The 25,220-nt window shown below is 40.3% G+C and overlaps 1 protein-coding gene across 1 annotated transcript in view; it reads left to right on the top strand.

The window, feature by feature from the left end:
• Positions 1 to 25,220, top strand: part of KLHL29 (kelch like family member 29) — a 324,813-nt gene that overhangs the window by 75,299 nt on the left and 224,294 nt on the right. Inside the window, 1 exon segment of the mRNA XM_029965827.1 lies at positions 8,251 to 8,556. Coding sequence (XP_029821687.1) covers positions 8,296 to 8,556 — 261 coding nt within the window. The 5' untranslated portion in view covers positions 8,251 to 8,295.

Raw genomic sequence — 25,220 nt, 5'->3', positions numbered from 1 at the left:
AAACAACAGGAAATAAAAGGAAATTTCTCCTGCCTCGTCCAAGATGTGATTTGAAGACCCAGTCCCCTTCTCCTCTGCCTCCTACCCCCGCCCAAGAAACCATCCCCAAAAGAGCCAAAATCTTGCTAATTAAATTTTTGAGAGATTTACTTCGTGACATTTGGCAGCACTGACAGTAGCTTATCCTACGTTTCTGCTTTATTAACTATGAAGTCTTAGGCGAGATTAGGTATGTCAGGTCCTGGCAACCACTTAATGTGTTTTGAGAAGACGGCACATTTCCGCAGAAGAAATCCCTTTGTGTCCCTGCCTTCCCTCCCCACCTCTCCCGGGCAGGAACCCTTGGACCCTGGCCACCAGCTGACATCCAGCCAGGCCCTGTGCCGGCAGTCGAGGTGTTTGGCCACCGGCTCTGCCGTGCGAATCTTCCCGCACAAAACCCTCCATGAGCTGGCCTTTAACACGGCAGCTCTTGGCATTTGGTTTTCCTTCGTTTGCTTTTCATGCTAATGAGATAATTTAATTAGGGAAGTCAATGTTTTGGGCAGTGTTTTGCAAGCAGGAGTGTTACAGAGGGACATTGTGTTTTTCTCTCTCTCTCCGTTTTTAACAAGGCTGGGTTCCAGACACTGCCAGCTACCCTGGACCCTGCGGAGACATCTGAGGAAGTTATTATGCCTTTGTGTAAAGTTCTGGTGGATTTTCATTTAGGAAGCTGCTGCGTAAAATTCCAGTCGTGTTGCTGCAGAAGGACCTTGGAAAGATCAAGAATCTGCAGCAAATGGCATCGAGAATTGATTTTGGGCCTGGAGGGGTGATGAAGGTTGAATTGTGCTCTGAGCTTTTTTTGTTGGAGGAGGGAGGGATGGTTTGCAACAAACCATGGAGGAGAACCAGATCAAGTGAGAGATCCTTCCAATAAAAGCCTGAAGAGATAGGAACGGAGTTAGGCATTTTCTCCTGGATTTAAGAATTTTCTCCAAATATGTATCCTAAAACAGTATATTTTGACATATTTTCTGCAATTTATAGTTAACAATAAGTGCATCTGAGGATGTGGATGGAGGCCTTTCAGAGTAGTCCAAGAAAGTCTCATGGTCAGGAACATCCCCAGAAGGAAATCTGATGTAAACTTCATGACTTGGTGTGTCCAGATTTGGCAAGCAGCAGGGCTCAAGATGGGACTCGTATTCATCTTCTGTTCCAATAGTGTGAGCTGCAGGACCACAGATGTCTCTGAACCTTTGAACTTTCCTCGCTCTGCCAGTGCTCATGATCCATGAATTGCAGGATGTGTTATCTACTCCACTCAGGTTGTAAAAAAAATTAGCACCTGAAAGCAAATTACTGCATATAGAAAATGATCATATTGAAGATAAATTTCCTAGGAGCTTTGTAATAAAACACAGATTTTTTGGTAACCCCTTATTTAGGAAGGTCATATTCTCTCAACTTTGAAAGAAAGAAACGAGACTATGAGGTATGGTTTCACTCCCATCGTGGCTGGGGTTTTTTTAGTTGGATAGTCTAGTTTATCTTTTTACTTATCTAAAGGGAATAATTTCATATGCATCTGAGGTACTCAGAAATAATAAGTGTACACACTTTTCAGCAGTATTTCAAGACAGAGAAACAAAAGTCTCATTTGTGCTTCTTCCATAGTGAACTTTCTGCTAAGAAGACACCGTTGTTTTTGATGCCTTGATTTTTTTTAATACGTCCCAAAGCATCACCTCCTCTAGCATATATTTGGAAAATTAAATCCTGTATAATCTCTTAAATCTACTGCTCCTTTATCACTTACAGGGTTAGGATTTGGGCTCCTTTTTTCCTTTTTTTTCTCTTTTCCCAAGATCTGATTGTTGCAAAGCAGCTCAAGTCTCTCTGCCTTGTCTTGGATTTTACAAGAACTTTACAGCTGTTTACAAGACTAAATCGGGGGTTTACAAAAGTAGACCTTGCTTGATAATAAAGTTGTTTCCTTGCCCCTCAAATATTTCTGGATCTTATCTTTCTACACAGCTGCTTGTAGTTCAGCTTTACAGAATCTCTTGATTGGATTCCGTCTGCCTTTGTCTAACAAAGAGTTCTTTCACTGAAGTCACCCAAACAGAAAAAAAAAGTTAAGTCAAAATTGCGAAAAAGGATTAGTCAGATCCATGTAGGCTTGTAACAGTGATTCCATATGTGTCTAAGAAAGTCTTTGTAGGTTAAAAATAATGTTGAGCTCGAATAAAACATTTTGTTTGGCACACTGCTGAAGTGAAGAGTGGCTCCTGAAGCTGCCGGGTCTGCTGGTACCTTGTTCTATTTTGAGTTTCTTAAAGACGTGTACATACATGACCTGATGATTGAATTATATGCAGAATTTATGGTAATACTGATATATTTCAATGTGATTTTGATACCATATGCATAAATTATATGTTCAGACCTGTGCCTCAGGAGAGGTTGTTGTGTCGGTGTGCTCTGATAAAACTGCATGCTGTAACATTTTCCCTGCAGCATATATCTGAAATCACTCAAGCTTAGGTACTTAGACATCTTCCTCTTTATCAGTTACAGTTCTTCATGCTAGATCTGATTACAGCAAATCTCTCTTCTTCCTCGTCTTTTTTTTTTTGTGTGTGTATCTCATAAAATACTTAGGCCTCACATGCACTTAACTGCTTTTGAAGCTCTCTAATGGGCTATTTTACCTGTGCTTCCATTTATCCAGTCTGAAAACACGTAAGATTATTTAGCTGCTTATTTTAAAGTTTCAGGCTCTTTCTCTCTTCTTTTGTGCCATTTCCCTAATGACCATTTATCTACTTCCATTGCTGTCTCCCAACCTCTCTTGCCTATCATGTTTCTCTAATGTTATTATTTAAAAGGTAAATTTAGAAACAAATGCTTACCCAGGAAAAATTTAAATTAAAAGCTTGACCTTTATTTTTGAAGTCACTTAATGAAGTTGACTAATAGTCTAAGAAATCTGATTCTCTAGCTTCAGACTGGCCGAAAGCCTGTTTTTCCTTATATTTATATCTGTGGGGATAGACACTTTAAGGAGACTTTGACTAGATAAGCGTGGAAAGCAGAGAAGAAGCTGCTTCAAGGCTCGAGCCGGACTGTCATTTAGAGGAATGTGAATAGGAAACATTTTTTCTTCAGAACAGTGAGTGTTTTGGGCTTGGGGGGAAGAAGGGCTGTGTTTAAATGTATCGAGCATAAAATGAAATGTTAACCACTTCAGTTTAATAAATCTGCAGCAGTGATCTGTTTGAACCTGGTAAGAGGCCTGAGGATAACATGCTGCTATCTCACATGCCGCTGGTCTTTTCCTTGCCTCTGTGCATGTGTGTGGAAGCCGTGGAAACAAGGAACAAATGAGTTTGCCTTAGAGATGTGGGGAAAAATGAGTACCAGGAGGAAGATGTTTTTATGCTAAGAAGGTAGGAGGATTTCCAAATGGTCAAAGCGTTCAGGGTAAATCTGGAGGCTGGATGTTGTCATCTGTGTAGGTGCCCTACATTTGAGTCCTGAAGACATCCATTTTGCAGAAAAACCTTCTCGAACTTTATTGTTGAGCAAGCTGTTAGTATAAGACATTTCTGAAACTCCTGGTTGTAGAAAAAGTTATGTTCTCTAGCACAGGGGTATGCTCACATTTTACTTACCCTTGAGAGGGATAGATGTAAAGTAATTTCTCTCTCACCTGCTACATTGCGTGTTTTGGCCTTGGACAACTGGGAGAGATCCTGTCTCATTCCTCAGAAGGTGTTTGGTATTGTTTCGTTGTTCTGTTACCCTTCCCTGATCTACCCTCCCAATCCCATCCTTCTGTGAAAGTAAATAATGGAGGAGAGGGTTGGGTGCCTGTATAATCTTTGTGCCTGGGTCCTGCATAACCTTTGTCTGAAACCAAGTGGGCTGTCTGTGTTTTGGCATGATTTTTGCAATGCATGCACAGTGATGCAGTCTTTGGGACTGAGATAGGCATTCTGTTTGTCTTGCCATATCACTAAATCTCCTTTCAGAGCTGCATTTACCTCTGGTTGCTCGATCTCTCTTCTTTGGCTTATAGCCCTTTCCACAGCTCTCCCTTAATACCAGTTTGATCTCCTTTTTGCTTTCAATTTATCAGTTCAACCAGTAACTATTATGGATTTCTCTCTCTTTTTTAGTCTTTCTTTAGTAGGGTGGGTTTTTTTCCCCTCTAAGAGAGGTTTTGTTCCTTTTGGCTGCACAATAAAATCCTTTGATTCCATGTGACAAACAGGAACACGTCTCCTTTCTAGTTGAGATTAAAGACACCGGGCTACTCCAGTGATTACATCTTGAGTAGAGAGTGAGTGAAGGCCTGTCTCACTGACTTTACCACCTTCACAGGATAGTATGTCAGCTGAATTGGGTGCACAGAGGGATTTTCATCAGTAATAGCATACAGTATGCCTCTTCATGGACTACTGCTCTGAGATGCACAAATCATGCATTCTTTCTATTGCTGGCTATGTCTGCATCTCTACATCGTGGTTTTATGGCTCTGATGTAGGGTAAACATATCTGAGACAGCTCTAAGCTTATCTGCTCTAGTACTGGCTCTTAGGGCAGTGTGGAGCTTCATACTGGCTGAAAAATCAACCCCAAAACTGAGGCTGATAGATCTATAATTAGCCAAGGCTTAGCTGGCATGGTGATTTCAGTGCAGACAGCACTGGGAGCTCCCCAAGTCTAAAAAACAATGTAAAAACCTTCTTTCTCTTCCTTAGTGCTGTTTAAAGGGACGTGAAGCTAGCTAAAATGCCTGCACAAGAATGTTGAGGAAAACTTTCCTTAGAAAGGTAAAAACATATTAATTAATTAATTGTAGCTGTTGATGTTGGTATTTTTAAGTATTAGGTATTGATCTTTCTCCATCTCGCCATGTCCGCAAAAGAAAAGGTATTGGTTTTTTTAGGCAGGGTTCAGAAAGGAGGTTTATTACTAGGGGGAAAAAAATTCTGAAGAATACATGACTGTAAAATTTTAGTCTAAAAACAGATAGTTTGGAACTGGTAATGACGGGGTTTGGGTGACAGTTGGACTCGATGATCTTAGAGATCTTTTTAAACCTCAAAAAGTCTGTGATCTCTGACTGCAGTGACTGCTGCCCTTGTTGCTGTTTGTGTAGGTTTCCACTGGTCCGTCTCTGCTGTTTCTCAAGATGGTTTATGCTGCCCCGTGTCAAGTTCTGTGCAGAGGAATGCAATGATTATGCTTGACTTGGGACACAGTCTGTTGGAGAAGTTTTTCTTATGAGTACAGAATATGTTTGAAGCATTATTATTATGATTATGATCCTTGATGAAAATAGTCTAGACAAAGCATAAACTCTGGATCTAAAAATATATTTAAAAATTAGCTAGCCTGTTCACAAACCATTTCTTACCTCACCCAGCAGCTATTTATGAGAACATTGTCTATTCTTTCTAATTTTAAATAGCAAACACTAGCAGTTGAGTACTCATGTATTAGATAGTTATCCCCTCCGGTTTTTCTGCACATCTTGTTGCTGTCAAGTGTCTTTGTACCCAGCCAAAAATGACATGTTGAAACAAGTAGTGTATATTTAATTCAATGTATTGGGAAAAAAAAGTATGACATTGAGCCCTGGCTTTTATTTTTTTATTGGAAATACCATGAAATAACAGCCACTGGACTGAGAAGTGAATTCGCTCATGAAGAGGGCGGTAGGTTTTAAGTAAACTTCTTAATGCGTGGCTTAGTCACAGGCTTTTTTCCTGCTTGTTATTGACGTAATTGCCTGTCAGTCTCATCTGATAGTAGAATTGCTGGGGGCATGGTGTCTTGGATCGTGTGGCAAAAACTGCTCGCTATTGACTTATGTGCATGTGTGCCGCTGCTCTCCGCTGAATTAAATGTCAGATGTACTCAAGTGTGTGGGTGGGTGGGGGAGATGTGATTTGGTTCTCTCTGGTTGCCTTGTCAAGGAGTACACTAATACAGCTAATGGAGATCCTCGAGCTCGGGAGGAGAAGGGTATTCAGTTGACAGCCAGCATCCAAACAGTCAGGAAAGATACCTTCAAATGGTGGTGGAGGCTGTGGGGATTAAAAAAGAAACTTTTTCAAAGGCAAGGAATAATAAAGGATATTTTGAAATTACAGCTTGCAGTTTACAGACTCCCTTTTTGCCTGATTTGGCAAAATATTTATAAAACAAACGAAAGTGGGGTTATACCTGTGGAATTCTAGCCTTTAAAGACACTGTGTTTAGGTACTGATTTTATTCTGAGATGGTTGTCACTAGAGGAAAAACTTACTTTGTTCACCTCTACTAAAATAAAAGTTCCTGTTTTCACTACAGCACCTTTCACAGCACTGGTGTCTCTGGTTTTTGCTGTGGTTGTTGTACAGCTGAGCTGTCATTCCCACGTGGTCCTCTGGAAAATACAAAATGAGCTTACTGAATGAAAGTATCAGATGGCCACAAAAATACAAGACAGAAGAATCTAATCTTGACAGCCCTCAAATCATCAAGTCAAGCCTTGCATCACATCCTACCAGAGGAAAAAATAACTGGCTCTGTTGGTTTAAGAGGAATGTTAATTTTGCAGTCAACACCAACAGCACTGATGTGGTCCCCAGTATAAGCTCTTGTTGCCATTCCTGCACAGTGGCAACATAACCATCACAAGTGCAGCTTCCTAGGAGATTTGGTTCAGCATTTAGTTGAAAATAATGATTGTAGGAGGGAATTTGGGGCTTTTTTTTTTGTAATACACATATTTTTGAATTTTTAACTGAGGAAGAGTATTCTTCATCTCAAGCTAGTAACTCTGCTGAACCAGTTAAACCTTTCATCATTTAGGTATAATAATTGGTTTTGTTTGCTTTTTTAAAAATTTCTACCAGGTGAATAACAAACATTCTTGTTAGGCACACTGTTTTATACCACTTCTAAGTTTTATCTCTCTTAAGAAATTTCTTATTTCTAAGTTTCTGGGTGAGTTTGGTTCCAGCTTCCTGCATAGTCCTTATAAGCAGATGTTTTTAACCATCCATTTTTATATCTAAGAATCTGTGAAACAACATTGCTTCCACTGACCTGATATTATTATTACAAAGAACTTAGTGGATTGTGTGATGCAAATAAAATAAATCAGGTGCTGCAGTGACCTAGATACTCATTATTTATTTATGGAAATAAATATGTTTAGCATTTGCTCATATTCTTCTTCAATTGCAAATGCTGTAAACTTTCACTTACTCAGAACTCTGCTGGAAAAATAGCATTATTGCAATTCTGCAGGTTAGGAGACCTTGGAAGGAAGCCCTAAGTAACTGCTTTAGACTATGTAACGTACAATTATCAGAACTGGGATTAGATGTTGGGAGTCTTGACTTCCAGCATTGTTTTCAGAGGTCTTGCTCTTGGCAGATAAAATCTATGGATAACAAAGACTGAGAGGGTAAGCAATGATAAGGACAGGATGATCACACAGAACAACTTGGTCATTGGATCATTTTACATGTATTAAGTGTTTTAAGTCTAGCCAGAAGCACGGGAGGAGACAGAACATATTGGCCTGCCCTGGAGAGCATCCTCTCTGTGGGAAGTTCTCAGGCATCATGGAGTGAAACCTTCCTGTAGGAGCTTCCAGTGAGGAGGTCAAAAAAAAGGGAGGGGAAGGGGCTGCATAAAGCGTATTTGGCTTTGAAAATAGAGAAATAATGGATAGATTTAGCAGGTAGATTTTTTTTCTCCCTTTGATCTTTAGGGTTAATATTTGGTCATGTTTAATAATAGGATTTAATAATAGGATTAATATTTGTGTCAGGTACAGGAAAGAGCTACAGAAATTATCTGAAGGCTACTGAGAAAACTGCAAGAGGCAGCTGTTGGAAATGTTTTCCTGTTATCAAAACATTGAATGATGACTTCCTTCTATCTTGGCTTTTCCTGATTTGCATGCTGTTGCTTGTTACTCTACTGAAGAGTTTGGGTAGATGGTGTTTCCTCAGTTCTATAGGACTGGGCTCTCCCACTGTGTCCTTGTACTTGTCCAAACTCTTTCATTCGTGTTCCAGATTAACATTTACTACAGCACTACTCTCTTCCTCCTGATGTTTAGCTGGGAAAAGCAGAGGAACAGTGTTCTCCTAAAGCAGAGGAGGCATGGCAGGGCCTTGCCCTGGTGGTTATTGAGTACAGGTACTGTACTGGGACCTCACTCCTAACTCCTCTTTGGCTTTAATCTTTCAGGCAAGCTCTCGAGTTCCCTTTGAGACAAAGCTGCCCTCCACCGAGATGTCACGGCACCACAGCCGGTTCGAAAGAGATTACCGTGCCGGGTGGGATCGCCGGGATTGGAGCTCCAATGGCAACCATGTCAGCAGCACCAACTGCAGCAGCGCTGCCAGCACCAACAGCAGCACCCGCCCGGGGCTGCTGCCCCTGCCCATCGTCCCCTCCCGGCTCCCCACCCCGGCCACTGCCGCCTGCACCACCGGCAACAGCGACGTCATCACCAGCCTGGTGGCCAACTCCTCGCCAGCTTCAACTACCAAAGTAAGAATTCAGCTTTTCTTTTTAAGGGGTTGATCTGCTAAAGGGGCTGCTAGAGATGGAGCTTCACCTGTCCCTTTATAAAACCTGTGTTTGTGGTATAGCCAAGAGTAGGAAAATAAATTCCTGTGGGCAGCGTGTGTCTTTTTTATTCTTTTCTGTGTTGTGCACACACTAGAGTAGGTGTTTCTTGCTCTAAGACTGGCTCATACTTCTGAGAGGCCCAGGCAGAGCAAATGCTTCTTTCCTTTCAGCACTGCCTACATTTAGGCTTTCTGTGGCTTTACCTTGAACACATGGTTCCCACTTTTGCTTTTTTGGAATGCTCTTCTTGTCTGTTGACCAAGGTAGAGCTGTGGTTGACAACAAATGGTTCTCATCCAGAGGGAGTGGAAAGTGACTAAAGGGCATAATTTTGGCTGAATGGTGTTTTTTCTTCTTTTTAGTTGATAGTTTCCTGCAGGGTTCTCAAAGCCTCGTTCTTAGTGCAGGTAGGATTGAAACAGTGGGACTGCTATAACCAGGCTTGCTCATTTGGGCAAAAAAGGCACACTGAGGAGTAAGAAAATGTTAAGCATCAAAGAACTGAAATCACTAGTAAACCATTGGGCTTTTTTGTTCCAATATATTATTGGAGGAAAGAGGGTGACTTTTCCTTTCTAAAAAAAAGAAACAACAACATTTAGCTCTTTTAAATCTGCAAAGTACAAGTTGATATTCTAGGAGAAAGCTGGGGTTTCTTTCTGCATGTAGATTCAGGTAGAACAGCTGGGGAACAAAAAACCCTGGCAAATGGTAAAGGTGACCACAGCATTGACAAAGTGAGCCAGAAGCGCTGCTGGGTTTCTTTTTATGATATTTAACATTTTCTTTCAACTTGGTTTCATTTTAATAACTGCAAGTGCCAAATACAGCAGATGCAGACAGAAGGAAAGGAGACAATAAAGTTATTTAAAGTAAGCCAAGAGCAAGCTGAAATTTTACTGCAGTACCATTATTATATTGATTTTTTTCACACTGTAGAAAAACAAGGTCAATGCTGCAGAAGGAAACATTAGGCCGAAGTGTGATTGGTTGTAAAAATTTTCCATGGCATCTTAAAATTATTTTCATTTGAAAGAAACCACTCGGATTCTGATCAAAACATATTTAGAGTTCTCCAGATGCTATCCACAGATAGATGCATTTCAATCATGCTTTGTCTGGAGATGATTGAGGCTATTTTGGAGCCAAAGCAGTGGTTTCATTTATCACGACCTTTGTTCCTGGGTCTGCTTAGAGTCCAACGATTGTCTGGAGCTGATCAACCCTTTTCCCAGATGTTCAAAAGCATTTTGAAGCTTATCAGTGCTAGTAAACCATATGTTTATTAGGGGAGAGGAGGCAGGAACAGCAAGTTAAATGCTTTTTGATCATATGCTCAATGTGAACCGTCTTCTAAATTACCTTATTAGACAATTTTCTAATGACTTTCTTTAGTAAGAATGTTTTCGCATGAATAGATCAAAAGCAAAAAATAGACAAGAATGGAGGTAGCATGGGACATTTTTTGTTCTGAGAACTGTTAATCAACTGTGTAATCTCCCATACAATAAATGTGTAAAAATTTATAGAGTTTTTACCCCAGCTTCTGCTGCTGTGAATCAACTAAACAGCTCTACAAATTCAAAATTGCATGTATTAAAGAGGAAAAAACATTGAAAAAGTGAGGTAGATAGATGAACAGAGATGCAAGGGTGTGGTGCCTAGCAGGCTTCCAACTAATGATGTGAAATGGTGTCAGAAAAAAAATCAGGTGCTCCCACAGACGCCTGTTCACCCTGCCTGACTCTGTCCTTCACACGCAGCAGATTTACACTTGGGGTCAGCAGTGTAACCAGCCAGGGCCTTTCTCTTGTAGAGTCCGGCTAATTGTCAGGCATAAAAAATTATATCCATATAATGAGGAAATCACAAGTAAGAAGAATAATGTGGTTACTTGGTTTATTTAAAAAATAAAAATATAAAAATTAAAAATATAAAAATATTTTAAAAATAAACCAAGCATGTGTGAAGTTTCCATGAACTCTGAAGAGTTCACAGCCTACTCTCTGCAACCATTTTGTGAGCATATTTATGGGATGCCAGCTCATGGGGGACAGGTGTCATCTTAAAACTGAATTTCTTACTTCTGTTTTGTGGATATTTGATTGCTTAGCTGAAGGGATATTTGATTGCAGGGCTGAACCTTCCCGAACGTTATGGCAGGTGTCATCAAGCTCAGTGGCAAGGGTGTGCCCCGGTGACACGGGTAAATAAACTGTCATGGTGTTGGGAAGCCAGAAGATTGAGAAACTGGTCCTCCTTATCTCACTGTCCAAGGATATGGGTACAGCCAGCAGTGGTCCTCCACACTGAGGACAGAAAAAACTCTCTGTGCCATCCAGTTGCCGGTTTTGACTTTACATACCTTCCAGACCTGGTTTGAATATCTCAAACCATAGGGGCCAATCCATCTCTCTTCATTTTGTGTTCCTGCTAATTAGTTATTCTCTCAGTTAAAAGTTTGTTTCATTTCTTTTGTAAGTCATCTAGTCTGTCTTCAAACCTTTGGTCCTTGGTTCGTCTAGTTTCCTGCTGTTGACCAGTCCTGGTAGCCTCCAAATAACTGTGTATCTTTTGCATCATCTCCATTCTTCATTTGCTTTTGAAAATATGTATGCTAAAATCATATAGGTACCAAAACCATATGCATCCTTTCAGCATCACTCACCATTCCCTTGCATGTTTCCGTGTCTGTGCAGATAATAATTGCTCCAGACTTTTTTGCCAAAGTGCTAAGTCAATAGTTATTAAAAATACATATACATGGCATCATCCTCAATTACATGTTATCAAACAGAGTCATAGTCTTGTCAAAGATTGAAATTAAGTCTGACAAGACCTGTCTTCTGGATACCTGTATTGGCAGACATTGGTCATATTCCTGTCCTTTAGCTCCTGATTAACTGAATCCTAAAGTGACAAATTCAAAACAGAGGAAAAAATTTCTTTTCTCTCTGACATGTAACTGAATTGTAAAACTTGCTGTGTTGGTGGTGGAATTGGTCGGGGAATTCATAGATTAATTGTTTTAAGGACCACTAGGCTACCTAATCTGGCTGAACCGTTTGGTCTTTAAAATTATGTAAATGTATGTAAGATTAAAGACTTCACCCTGAGTTATGTGATATGAACGGAAAAAGCATTGGAAAGGAGAGAAAAAAATTGATCAAATTAATTGTTGGTGGGAGATGAAACCATCTTCAGCAGGAAGCTTAGATATAAGACCAACCATGAGGGGGGTTGGATTTGGTCTATGCTTTTATGCTTCTTGAAGAGCTTTTTACTTCTTTCTGTGGAGGACTTTAGAAGGTTTTTATTACTAATTATTAATGTGTAGGAGAACTTTAAAACTAATTATACTTTTCAGACCTTTGAAATTTATTCTCAAAGCGTACCTGTAACCTTCTTACCACAGATGCTTTGGTACAAATCACACTTAGTGGATCTGCCACATTTAAGTGGTTATGGATGTTTAGTTTGAGTTATTTAAACAGAAAAGCTGTCTCTTCCTGAGCTTTATTTTTTGCTGAACAAAATGACGAGGAGACTTTGCACTGCTATAACCCATTCCATCGGAGGCTGCCAGAAAACATCAGAAAAACTATTTAGACCTCATCAACTTGTAAGAAATAGTTTAATGCTGCACACCCAGTATATTGACAGGGAAAGTGAGGTACTCAGAGGTAGGGATTTTTTGGTTTTTTCTACTCATTCTGTGCCACTTTGAGCAAAGTTTCAGCTCCTTTACTCAATTTGTTTTTTCTGCCCTGGTGCTATATCTGAAGAGTTGGTCCACAGACCAGCACCAAGAGTCATCACAGTTTGAAGGGATGAGTCCTTACAGGAGGTACTTCCTCACCCCCTTGAATGCCTGAAGTAGTCAAATGGCAAATCCTGCCATTAAACTCAATGTTCAGATCAATTTGTCAGACTGAACCCAGTCATGTATGATGATTTAGCTCAGGTTTGGGTCTGTCTGTGCATGGTGGGGTTTTCTGCAGTGAGGTTATTTATTGCTCAAAGGAAGCTCTCCAAGAAATCCTTATAAGACTACAGCACTGCTTAAGATATTGGCAACAAACAGTCTAAAATTCATTTTTAAGGATGCTGCACACCATTCCAGCTGTTTTTTCTGTTCATCTCAGCAGCACCTTCATTCTTTGTTGCTTTTCCGAATTACTTTGTGAGTTACTTGTACAATTTTCTCCATCAAAGCTCCTGTATCACAGCTTCAATTTAGAAGTGTTGTCATGGGCTGTAATTTGAAATTTTATTACCAAGAGATTTTTTGGTTATAGAACATTTACTTTTATCATCTCTATATTATTTTTAAATGCCTGAAAAGATTGATACATCAACAGAATCTGTGCAACACCGGGCAAGATCTGATTTTTTTTCTCAACCTTAATTTTAAAAACCCTTTGCTTGAAACATAAATTGATTCCTAAGCCCCCCCCCCCCCCCTTAATGATTTGTTATTCTCAAGGTTAAACCTATGACAAATTTTACAAAAACACCAATCTTCAGTTTTGATAAGATTTTCTCTAGTTGAGCTCAGGGATAGCTGTGTAGTTTTAAGTCTTTTAATAGCATAACAGAGATGTGATCCTGGCCTCCTGTGCTCACAGTACTCCCATAGCATTTAAGACTCTCATGTTGTTGCTATCGGAGTTTGTCCTACTGTGGTTAGCCACAGTTATGATGTGGGAGGGAAGACAGTGATGTTAAAACATCTGTTAACCTCTCTGGAAAGTCAAGCAAGGATTGCAGGGAAAAAAACAGCCCCTACTGTCTTTGTGTATCAGTGCAACTAAATAGCATTAAAAAATAAGTGGAGAGGGAAGAAAATTCTTATGGTAAAGGAAAAACAAATCGGCATGGCTGAGGAATGCACGGTAGAAAGGAATAAAGTGGAACAGCACAGAAGTAAAGTGTTACATTCTTCTTTCCTTCACAGGCCAAAAAATGTAGTTCCCTCAACAGCAGCCTGTCATATGCAGATGATTTGCTGTAGGTTGCAGGATTTGTGTTGTCTGTTCTATTTCTCTCGCTTTGGAGGTGATGATTTACTAAGCTGGTGTATGGTTTCCACAAATATTTAAAATATTGATTAAGCAGAGGAAGAATAAACACGAATTGTTTTTCAAGTTACGCCTTATGTTGTACATGACTAATTACATACAACAATTTGCTCTGCTACGGTAACTGAAATTTATGTACTCTTTTTATTATAAAACATAAGACGCTTGCATAAAGAGAGCGATTATAAATATTGGAATACAACAGTTGCTAAAAAACAGTCAAAACATGCAGTGATAAAGTATATGGGATTTGCTCTTCCAACTTCTCTGTGCAAAGCTGCTTCTCCATAACCCTAGGGTTTGTATTGAGAGTTGGCATATTTTTGTCACCATTTCAGGGAGTAGCCTGCTGATCTGGACACAAAGCAGCAGTCTGGCCCAAGTGCAAATTATTGTGATGGTACAAAAGGCTTCAGTTGCTGGATGGCAAATAGTGAAAGCGATTTTTTCCTGGGAGCATATTTTTACCTATGGATAATTTTTTAAAATAGACTAATGTCCAGTTTCATTGGTAAATGAGATGCAGGCGTATTCCACCTAATCAGAGGCTTCAGATGCATATGAAGCTCCGATTATGGCAGACTATTACATGAATGTTTAGGAAATCAGAGCAATGCCGAGTCTATAGCACTCAATGGTCTCTAATAGAATACAAGGACAGGTTTTCCCTGGCACCTAAATCACATTCTCCTGGTTGTTTAAGTTTCAAAGTTCAATAAGCTTTGCACAATTTACCTTTTTGGGCTGACACACCATTTAACTGGAGTGCAGCTTCCAGACTGAGCCTTTTGTGGTGCCATCACACCAGCCCAGGTAGGCTGAAACCAGCAGATTACACCACAAAAAAATACCATTGTAGTATCATCCTTATATCCTCAAGTAATTTTGAGAGTTCCTTTTGAGGGATCAACATGGCTTGTACCAGGAATGAGAGGAGGAAGCAGATAGATTTGGTCATTGACTCTCAGGACACTTTTTTTCTTTGAGCTAATTACAAATTGACCAAAATATCTGTAAATTGAACTCGGCAATGACTTCTGCTGAACTAATCACATTACTACAAAAAAATTACAACTCCTAGGAGGTATTTTTACCACCAGGGGACAGGAGAGCAAAGGGAGATCAGTGGTGGGTTCCAAAACTGACATGATGAAGGCCTTGAAGTAGAGCAATCAATTCTTCCCTTTCAAGGAAGTGGAGAGATACCTTGGGTGTTTTTCAGACTCCTCTGTAGAAGGCTATTCCTAATGATCTGTGACCCATAGAGAGGGCTTAAATTGTGCTGATGGTCTGCTAATTCCTCTTAACATCGTATTTTAGTATTTTTTCTCAGGTGTAACTGTACATATTTTTAGTAGTATAGAAATTGGGACATACAAAATGTGGATTTAGTTTGTCAAGTTTTGTAGATACTTTATTGGGCCAAAATTGGTTGGAAAGCTCTGACATACTCATTAATCTGTAAAGTCATAAAAAGCCACTTGGATTTTTTTACTTGCAGTGTGTTTATCATCTGTTGAAAGAGCTAAGAGGTCTGGCCAGTTTCTAGGCCCAGTTCCATTTGAAGATGAAAGGCAGCATTTTCGAAGCACTAATTGACATCGCCAAATACTTACAAGGTCACAAACATGACAGCTTTGGGTAAAGAAAAAGGAGTATTTCTGGGCTTTGGCACTTTGATCAAAAAGTTTCTTGACTTCCAGAAGAGATAAATATCAATAATAAAACCTAAACAAAATTTGTATTGGCCAGGATTTAAGTGCTTGATTCTTTGAAATTATTTAGAGTTCTTTTTTATTTTCTTATTTCTTTTTTGCCATTACTTCATTTTCATGTGTTTTAGTTGCAGATTATCCATTCAAAATGCAGCGAAATATATACTTCTGTCGTTTCAAGAGTTATGGGGGTTTTATTATAAAATTTGTCGTAGCCTCCTGTCAGGCTGAAAAAGCCTAGGAGCTGCCTTGCCTGTGATTTGATGTGGGTTTATTTCCAAGGAGCATTGCTTCTAAAGGAGGGCAGGGCAGGTTTCCTGGCTTATAAGTGCTTATAATTGTAACGTTGGTGGTTGTCATTTAGGAACATATTGCTGTTGTCACCATCAAATGCAGTCACAAAAAGAATTTTGCAAGGAATCACTTGGTGGTTTCCTATTATTTTTACTGTCAATACTTGATAAGTAGGGCCCAGAAATTATTTTTGACAGAACCAATCCTTTCTCAACAAAGTAGTTTCGGATTTTGGTGTTGCATGAAGAGGGTGATGTCTGAGAAATCATTGAGTTGATGAGGGGATGAGTTGATTAAGGTATAGAAGAGCCTGATGCAAACAGTTTGTTAGAAGGTTGCAGTACTGGTTGGGTGGAATGTCTGCATACCATAATTTTTATTATAACAGGAGCACAATGGCAATTTTTAAAAACTACAGTTTCGATGCATAGCAGAAGAAAAATACATTGTATGCCAGACATAATATTTTCTTGATGGCATTGGTTTTCTCAGCTTGCTGATTGATATGTAGATTTCAATTTAAAAGTTGCTTGCAAAACAAATGAACCAAATGAATAAAAAGAAAGAAAAAAATAGAAGGGAGCCAAACTTCACTTCTCCCTGTAATTTTTATGGGCCTTGGGTTCCTGCTTGATATGACACTTGTCTGTGAAGTTGATAGACATAAAAATAAATTTGGCTCTGGAAGTGATAAACAGGAAATTAAACTCTGCTCTCTGAGTCCTTTTACTGGGAATGCTGCACCTTCAAATGCTGGACACAGGCTGATGTGCTCCAGGCATACCGGGAAGCTCTGATCAGCCAGTGCTGACACTCCAAACTGACATTAAAGCATCACCACTGCCCTGTCTACAATCCTGAAAATCCTCTTGAAAATGTGCCCAGACCTTGAAGAGGAGCATGAGGATCTTGTGACTCTGTGGCATGAAGCGTAGGCAGTCTGGGCTGTTCCGTTGGAGGATTGTTCTGTCGATGCCACAGCAATGCCAGGAGTCACGTTACTGCAGCGATGCTGAATGTGCTCCATCCCACCCAAACAATGCACACAAGGTGCTGCCATCTTCTGCAGAAATGGGCACACAGTGACTCACTACCTTATGGGTGTGCAAAACAGGGCTCATTGTCAATGCCTGCGAGAGCACAGTAGGGGAGACCATGGAAGGAATTCCTCACACTTTTTCCTCATTCTGGTTTCACTCTGTAGAAGCAGCTCTGATGAAGATGTATAATCTAACATTTCTTTTAAAAGTAGCATGTGAAAAAATATAAACTTATAGGCATATTTGTTGGGTTTTCTCTTGAAATTTGAGGCATTACTAGATGTTCAAGTGTTGGTTAGCTGCTGTAACATTCTGTTCTTGGATGAAATGGGCACTCTTCAGGAAACAAAATGCACATTTATTTGGTTTGGAGGAACAGACTATTCCAAATTCTCCAAGAAGTTGGTTTGCCTCAGCTGTTTTTGGTTGTTCTCTGCTCCTGTCAAGCTGAAACATATGTGTTTGTTACCCAATACAATTTAGCATCACCAAACCGATCACTTTGGAAAACAAACCTTGCAGAAGTTCTGCAGAGAAATATATGCTGCCTGTGAAGTGGTATTTGTGTGTAAAGTGATATGCATCCACTGTATAAATAATGAATAATAACTAGTAATAAATTCTTCATATCATAGCATTATTTCTTACTGTTCATGATTCTGGGTGTTTTGTGGTAATCCTGAAACAAAGCACTGGAGAAGTATATGAGTAATATTTACTACTGCTAAGTTGTTGCACAAACATGTCAGGAAAGAGAAGCTTTTTTGGCTGTGTAATTTGAATGTTTAAGACTATATATTGTTTATATTATAATATTTTATATGATTAAAGTTATCCTTTAATTCCAAAGGAACGTAAAATGTTATACAAAGCTCATGCCTTCAAAACCACTGAAGTAATGCATGGAGAAACATTTGTCAGCCCACAAGTGAAACACCCCTGAAGAATGATGCTGGGCATAATTTGATCACGTGTTCCCCTGCAAATCCGTATTCTTTTTCTGAAGTGCCAGTCATTGTAAGAGGAGCTTACAAAGGTGTAGTACAAGACCATGCAGAAGGATCCAGTAGTTCACCAATGGCAACCTCCTGGTGGCACAGGAATTGCTCAGCCCCTGTACAAGAGCCAAGCAGGCATATCTGGAAACCATCCTGCCTGAACATGGAAATCCTGAGCAAACTCAATGAACAATGGAAGTATATAGGAACAGGGAGAATCACAGAATTGTTAAAGTTGGAAGGGACCTCTACAGGTCCTCTGGTCCACCCCCTTTACTCAAGCAGGGTCACCTCGACTCAAATGCCAAGGACCATGTCCAGATGGCCTTGAATTATCTCCAAGGACGGTGACTCCAGTCCTCTCTGGGCCACCTATGCCAATGCTCTGTCATCCAAACAGCAAAACGGTGTTCCTGATGTTCATAAAATCACAGAATCATTTAGGTTTGAAAAGATCTTTAAGATCATCAAATCCAACTGCTAATCCAGCACGGCCAAGCCCACCACAAAAACATGTCCCCAGGTGCCATATCTACATGTCTTTTAATACCTCTAGTGGTGGTGACTCAACCACTTCCCTGGGCAGCCTATACAATGCTTGATAACTTTCCAGTGGAGAAATTTTTCCCAATATCCAATCTAAACCTCCCCTAGTTTAACTTGAGACCATTTCCTCTTGTCCTATTGCTTGTTACGTGGGAGAAGAGACCGACCTGCACCTCGCTACAAGCTACAAGCTCCTCCTGTTTGTTGCCCATGCTGTGTGTATTAGTGTAGGTGCAGGGGCCAAAACTGGAGCCAAGTCCCAAAACAGCTCTAGAATCTCCATGGTAAACACTGCAAACTCAGCTGCACATGACCAGGAACACTCCGGTCTGATATCCAAGTGCATTTTATTTTGAGCAGGAGTGGGCTGAGTGATTTGCAGAGGTCCCTTCGAACCAAAAGCATTCTGTAATATCCTAACATTATCATAGAATTGAATCACCTTTTCAATCCTTCCCAAGATGGGTTTTTTGTCAGTTTGCTTTAAAACGATACCCAGAATCCTCACTGGTCAGTAACTACTAGAACTTTGGATTTATTTTAGGTCTTCTGAGCCTAACTCCTATCTTGGCATAGTCATCACAGTTTTGCTTTTGAACAGCTTGTTTCCTTTATAGTTTTTGCCTCATGCTGGGATGGAGTAAGACTGAATAATTTATCTTCCTTTTCCTCAAAAGCCGAGCAATAGTTATACCCCACATGGATTTGAGACATTATTATCTTTCTAAGCTTCCATTAATTATCTTTATCATCCTTACTTTTAAAGGTCTAGCATTTATCTTTGCAAGGTTCTTCAAGCTGGATTATCGAGGAAAATTTTGAGTGTATTAATTCCATTCTTGCTTATGAAGTTTTAAACTCTATTTCATAACATTTTCTCCACTGCTCGTAATAATTCTTCTGGTAGTTTTACTGTGACCGAAGTGTCTGATGTGTAGAATTGATGGCATTTAGGGTCATCATGCACATGCATAATTATCTCAGATGTCCTGCTTTGATTAAAACACACAGATGGATACAGATTTTGAAGATATGGATCACACATACTTTGTTAGCCACATACAAAGCTGCCATTCACCTTGTTTTCTCAGCCTGCTTAGAAATATGAACTACTTTACAGTAAAGTTGAGCTCTGAAGCAGCGCAGGATAATGCTATTTCAGGTTTTCTTAGCTGTCATCTCAGCTTCATTCGTACAGCTGCTTCAAGTCTTGCAATAAATCCATCTTCATAGAGTCATAGAACCATAGAATGGTTTGGGTTGGAACGGACCTTAGAGATCATCTCATTCCGACCTGCCTGCCATGGGCAGGGACACCTTCCACTAGACTAGGTCGCTCAGAGTCCCATCCAAGCTGGCCTTGAACACTCACAGGAATGGGGCATCCGCAACTTCTCTGGACAACCTGTTCCACCACCTTCACAGTAATGAATTTCTTCCTAATACCTAATCTAAGCCTACCGTCTTTCAGTATGAAGCCATTCCCCCTTGTCCTGTCACTACATGCTCTTGTAAATAGTCTCTATCCAACTTTCTTTTGGGCTCCCTTCAGGTACTGAAAGGCTGCAGTTAGGTCTCTCTGGAGCCTTCTCTTTTCCAGGCTGAACAATCTCAATTCCCATAGCTTTCATTTCCATCTTCATGTTAGGTAGATAATTCCCAAGTTTTCCTGTAAGCTGCCATTGTTGCCATTACTGGTTGCTTTGCAAAGAGGCAGGGCAGCCAAAGTTTGGTGTCAGTGCTCTTTGATGCAGTGCACTGAGTGGAGTGACAAAGGACCCTTCTAAAGTAACCACAAGTAAAAAGTATAGCAGGACACCTCTAAATTCACCCAGACAGAAAAATGGCTTACACTGAGAGTAGCCAGACACTGGCACAAGTGCATAGAGATGTTGCTGCCTACCCTGTAGTTATCCAAAATTTGAGTGGACAAAGCCACAAGCAATCCAGTGTTGTCTTTGCCTGCTCTGAGCAGGGGATATGCCAGCTTTCAAAAGCTCATTCCAACAAAACTAATCTGGTTATTATCTGGTGGTGAAAGCCTGCAAAATGCTGTGGACAGGAGTCTCCTAAAAGGTTTCCTTCAGAGAACAGGGGTGGCATCTGCCACACAAAGGTAGTTATGGAAGTTACCTCGATCTTGGCTATAAGTCTGCAAAGCCAGTCTTTCTTACCCCGCCTTCTGACCTGTTGTTTAAGGGAGTGAACTTGCTCTGCAGCAAAGACCTTTCGTGTCATTCTTTTGGTATGGGTGATTCAAAACCAGAGAGAGATAAGGCACTCAAATCAGTTGTTGAGCAGCGTGCCTTTTTGCATCCAACTCTTTGAACCAGGAGATAAAGCAAAGCTTAAGCAATGTGGCAAAGTTTGTGGGCCAATTCATTTCATTCATTTATCTTTTCACCTTTCTATCCCACTCTTCGATATCTTTCTCTTCTGCCCCATTTTCCATCAGACACTTGATTTAAACTCTTCTGACACTCCCCACAGCATTCCTGACTACCCGACTGTTGGCAACTGCCACTGAATCGTGGTAAGAAATGAAGCACACTTAGTGCTTACCACAACTATTTTAACCTTCTGTTGTTTTGGCAAATAGAACACCTCAGTGGAAATAAGGCTGTCTGGAAAATAAAGACAAAAAAGCAAAAAAATAAGGAAGGGAATCATGACAATGTTTAGAGATTTTAAATTTGGTTGGATACTCTTATTTTGTTTTTAGTGTCTGTGTTCCAGCCAGCCCTGCTCACAGTACAACAGCGTTTGGCAAGGTCCACCAGAGCAGATCAAGCAGTGCCAGGGCACGGGCCCAAGAGCTGGAACTTGACCATCTATACCATTAAACTGTTAGCACAGGCTCTGCCTTGTGCTCGGTCTGGACTAGCTAATGCTGTCATAAACAATTCTCAGGCATGGCTTGGGGATTAGCAAGGGCCAGCAGCCATTCCCAATTGGCAGTTTGGATATAGCCACCTTGTTTTGGAGGGTAAAAGTGTATAATCCTGTGAATGTGGCCAGGCCATATCATTTGGCCTCAGAGCCATATAATAGGTCCTGGACCTGTTTTGTTTTCTAGTTACTGGAATGGCTTTGTGTTTGAGGCAAGTGTAATTGGTTTTACTTGACTCCACAGTTTCATACTTGACTGAGTTGTATCTGAACAATAAGGAGCACAAGTACATCTTGACTTTGTCTCTTTAGGCCAGCGTACCTGTGCACTGAGATGGTGTGGTCTGTCCCTGTTAAAAATTGTCACAACAACTAGAATAGTTTGTGAACTCACTTTTCCATTACAAATACAAATACACAGTCTAAATATATCTTCTAGAAATATATCTTCTAGGAAGTTTTTTCAGCTGGTTTTCAGAAATCTTTGTCATTGTTTTGAATATGGGCCACCAATTGCTGGCAAATTCAGTTTCTGTATCAGAATCAGTATTTTCTGCAGATGTGTCTGGTGCCAGGAAATGATTTTTATATTTTCTGTTGTATCTGGAAGTAAGAAATTGTGTTAGATATTGGACAGATGTTAGCATACATCTGGTATGAAAGATCATGTTAGTCATTAAATGTTGAAGTAGAAACACCTCTCACCTACCTGCACAATTGGTTTTTCATTTACTAGCCCATCTATTTTTTTCTTTTCTTGCCACAGCAATGAATAGAAAATAATGCTACTTTCTGCCAGTGAAGGCCCAATAAACCTGTGCTAGTTGCCAGGCCTGGGGAAATTCCAAGTGTGGTTATATCCTTTTGTCCTGCCCTGTTTTCACCTTTACGCTTCCGTTTCCATCTGCTTGAGGTACAGATATGTACTCATCTTGATTTTTTTTTTGAGATGAATTATGGATCCTTTTATTAGTGGAATTTGCCTGATTCTGTGAGCAGAGAGCTCCAGACTGCCTTGTTAGTGCATCCTACTAGCCCTGCAAGAAGAGAAACCTGAGATTTTGGTTTACCTTCAGCATTTTAGTCATCATATGAACCAAAATTAGGGTTTCCACATGTGGCTCTCTCAGACTACACACTCCCTCTTACACAGCCACAACCTGGGCAAGCAAAATTAAAGTAGCATGATTAATATGTGTCCTCATGTGAGGCAGATTGGGCCTTGATTTTTTGCCAGTGCTGACAAATTTGGAGACTTTTCAGTGCCAGATATTTTATCTGAAGTATTTCTTGAAAGATATGTCTACTGCTGCATTTATGATGGCACTTAGATAGAAATCCATGACTGTATGTTATATTTGTGATAGTTCCCCTCAGAAGAGGCTATAGAAACAAAGATTAGTGCACCTCACCTGTGGTGTTATATCTTGAAGACTTCTGGGGACTAACTTTCTTCATCCCCTCAACCATAAAATCTGCCAAATCTGCCTTTGTAGAGGAACAGTTCACGAGTCTATTTGAGAACATCTGAGGGGTTAATAGTGGGGTGTTTTACCACACAGGTTCAGTCAAATATAACACTGTTAGCCCTGGGTAGTCGTTCAGTGCAGTTGGAAATGAGCTTCTGTTTCTCAGCTCTTTTCCCTTTGTGTTTCTGCTTCATTGTGTTTTGTGCCCTGGCTGTTTTCCTTTCCTTTGGAGGTGAGTATTCCTGGACAGAATGAAAGTACATAGATGCACGAAGTGTGTACCACTGCTGAAACCTTTTTACAAGAGCTACAGAGAAAGAAAGGAAGGAAGAAATGCAGTCGCAAGAAGCAAATCTAAATAAGCTCCCACTCCACCTTTTTCAATTTACTGGAGGAAATATCTTTATTCATATCATTTGACTTTTTGATTGTTAGATCAAATTGAGCCAGTTGGAATGAGCCTTGATGATCAGAACACAGGTTCTGAAAACCTCTGTTTAGCTGCTGGTCTCTGTGCAATTGGTTTGCTTAAATTTGCTGTAATAACCTTTTAAGAGTCGTGAACCCATTCTTCACTGAGGACCCTGCTGTGCATTGTGATTATGTTCTCTGTTGCCTCCCTGAATATTTAACATGATCAAAGTGTTGTGTTGTGGGGCTTAGTTTTGGGGGAAGTTTTTCTTTTTGTCTAGGTCAGTCCTGTGTCCCCAGTCTCCTCCAAGCTTTTAATTCCAAAATATGAAGTTGTGTTGCTTGTTATCTATTATTCCCTGGATCTCAGTTATCCTTTACTTCTTCTCCACCCTTTCCTCTTTGAAGTATCTGCTTAGTAAAGTATTGAGCAAGCATGCTGAGTAGCTCTGATAATTAGGCAGTTTGAATTTGGGGATGGATGCTGGATGTTAAGTCATGGGATGGACACTGGTTGTGTTGGAAGGCAAGGTACTCTGTCTCTGGGTAGGAAGGAGTTGAAATGCCCTTTCTATCAGTGCCACTCACCAGTGAACCAAGGGGAGAGCGTTGAAAAGAAACACGATTGTGTGGCCTTGTCCACCCTCTTTCCCAGGAAAAGCAGCAGATGTTGGCAGTGAATATAGTGAAGTGCAAACGAGTAAAATAATGAACTGAAGTGATAGTTTGATGGAATTATTAATGGGATTTGTGTTCAAATAGTGAACAAGGATTGATTTTTATTAACATAGGTTTTAAACACGTATAGTATAGTATGGCCAGTCTTTGCGAATGAAGATTTGGGAAAGGTCATTACCCTTCGAGCCTGCACAGTGGATTTTTTAGGTGAGACACAGTGTGCGCTGAACTGAGCCCACCCTTTAATCCTGAGGTTCATCTGCTGGGGCCGAGTGAAGCTCGGACGGTGGCAGCGAGGTCTTCAGGACGTAGGTTTGTTTAGAGTGACCTTCTCTTAGATGGATGGCCTTACAGGGCTGACGAGCTCCATCTGCCCGGGGGAGTTCCCTGACCGGGAATTGAACCGGGGCCGCAGCTGTGAGAGTGCTGCATCCTAACCACTAGACCACCAGGGGTCCCCTTTTTAAATATGTAAACTTATGCAAAAGATTATAGCCCACTCACTTTCCTTTCTCTGGAAGAGTGTTTATAGAGTACACTGTTTGTGCAGGGTTCTCCAAACTTCTTTAAATATTGCCCTTTCTCTCACTTATCTCCTGGTTCTTCTCAATGTGTAGCTCTTCATCTAAATCTGCATAATACACCCAGAGATTTAACTGAACGATGAGGAAACCTTGGAAGTAAAACTGAAGTAGTAGGTGTTCAGTGGGAGTTTGGTGTTTGCTTGTTCATTCTCACCAGAATAAAAGATGGCAACATGACAGATAGCTCAAAATGCTAAAGTGCAGCTCTCCAGAAGCTGCTAGGCCTTTGCTAGAAGGGGCTCTATATGTACAAAGTGGTGGTGAAGACGTCATAATTACGAGCTGACATTTAAAGAAATGTCAGAAGCATTCAAACAACCCCCTACTCAGCTTCCACCCATGTATCTTTTTGTGTCCCCGATCCTGCCATCTGTTATCCCAAGGACTCGGGTTTTGATTACCTTTTTGTTTGCTTTTCTGATAAGTGTTTTGTTTATCTTCTGTGCCTGGCATGTGCTTCCAGAGGTGTTTTGGAAGCCCCTTGCTCTCTTTGTATGTGGATTTCTCCTGAAGAACTATTTAGCACCACGATGCTGGCAAAAACTAATCCTCTGACTATGGCTGGACTGTATTTCTGAATGCATCTGTATTTAGGAACAGACTTTGCCAAATACCTGTTTGGAGTGTGTGTGCAGAAACACATGGTATTACTCAATGTTGTTACCTGTCATCTACTTGCTTGCTTCTTGTGTTATTTTCTTCACACATCGTTCTCTTGTCCTTTTTGGATGTGAGCTCCTCAGGGCAAGTACTAGACCATTCTTGGCATTTGGGAAGTTCTTTGTTTCATTTAATAGATTTTTATTACTACATGTCTTTTGAAAATCAAAGGAAAATGCTATATTGCCTTTCTGCCCTGGTACTGCAAGGTCTGTGCA

This window comes from Manacus vitellinus, unplaced genomic scaffold (assembly GCF_001715985.3).
Source record: "Manacus vitellinus isolate BGI_N305 unplaced genomic scaffold, ASM171598v3 scaffold_11_pilon, whole genome shotgun sequence".
Taxonomy (NCBI): Eukaryota; Metazoa; Chordata; class Aves; order Passeriformes; family Pipridae; genus Manacus; species Manacus vitellinus.
Note: the sequence above shows the minus strand (reverse complement) of the source record. Positions and strands in the feature narration are given on the sequence as shown.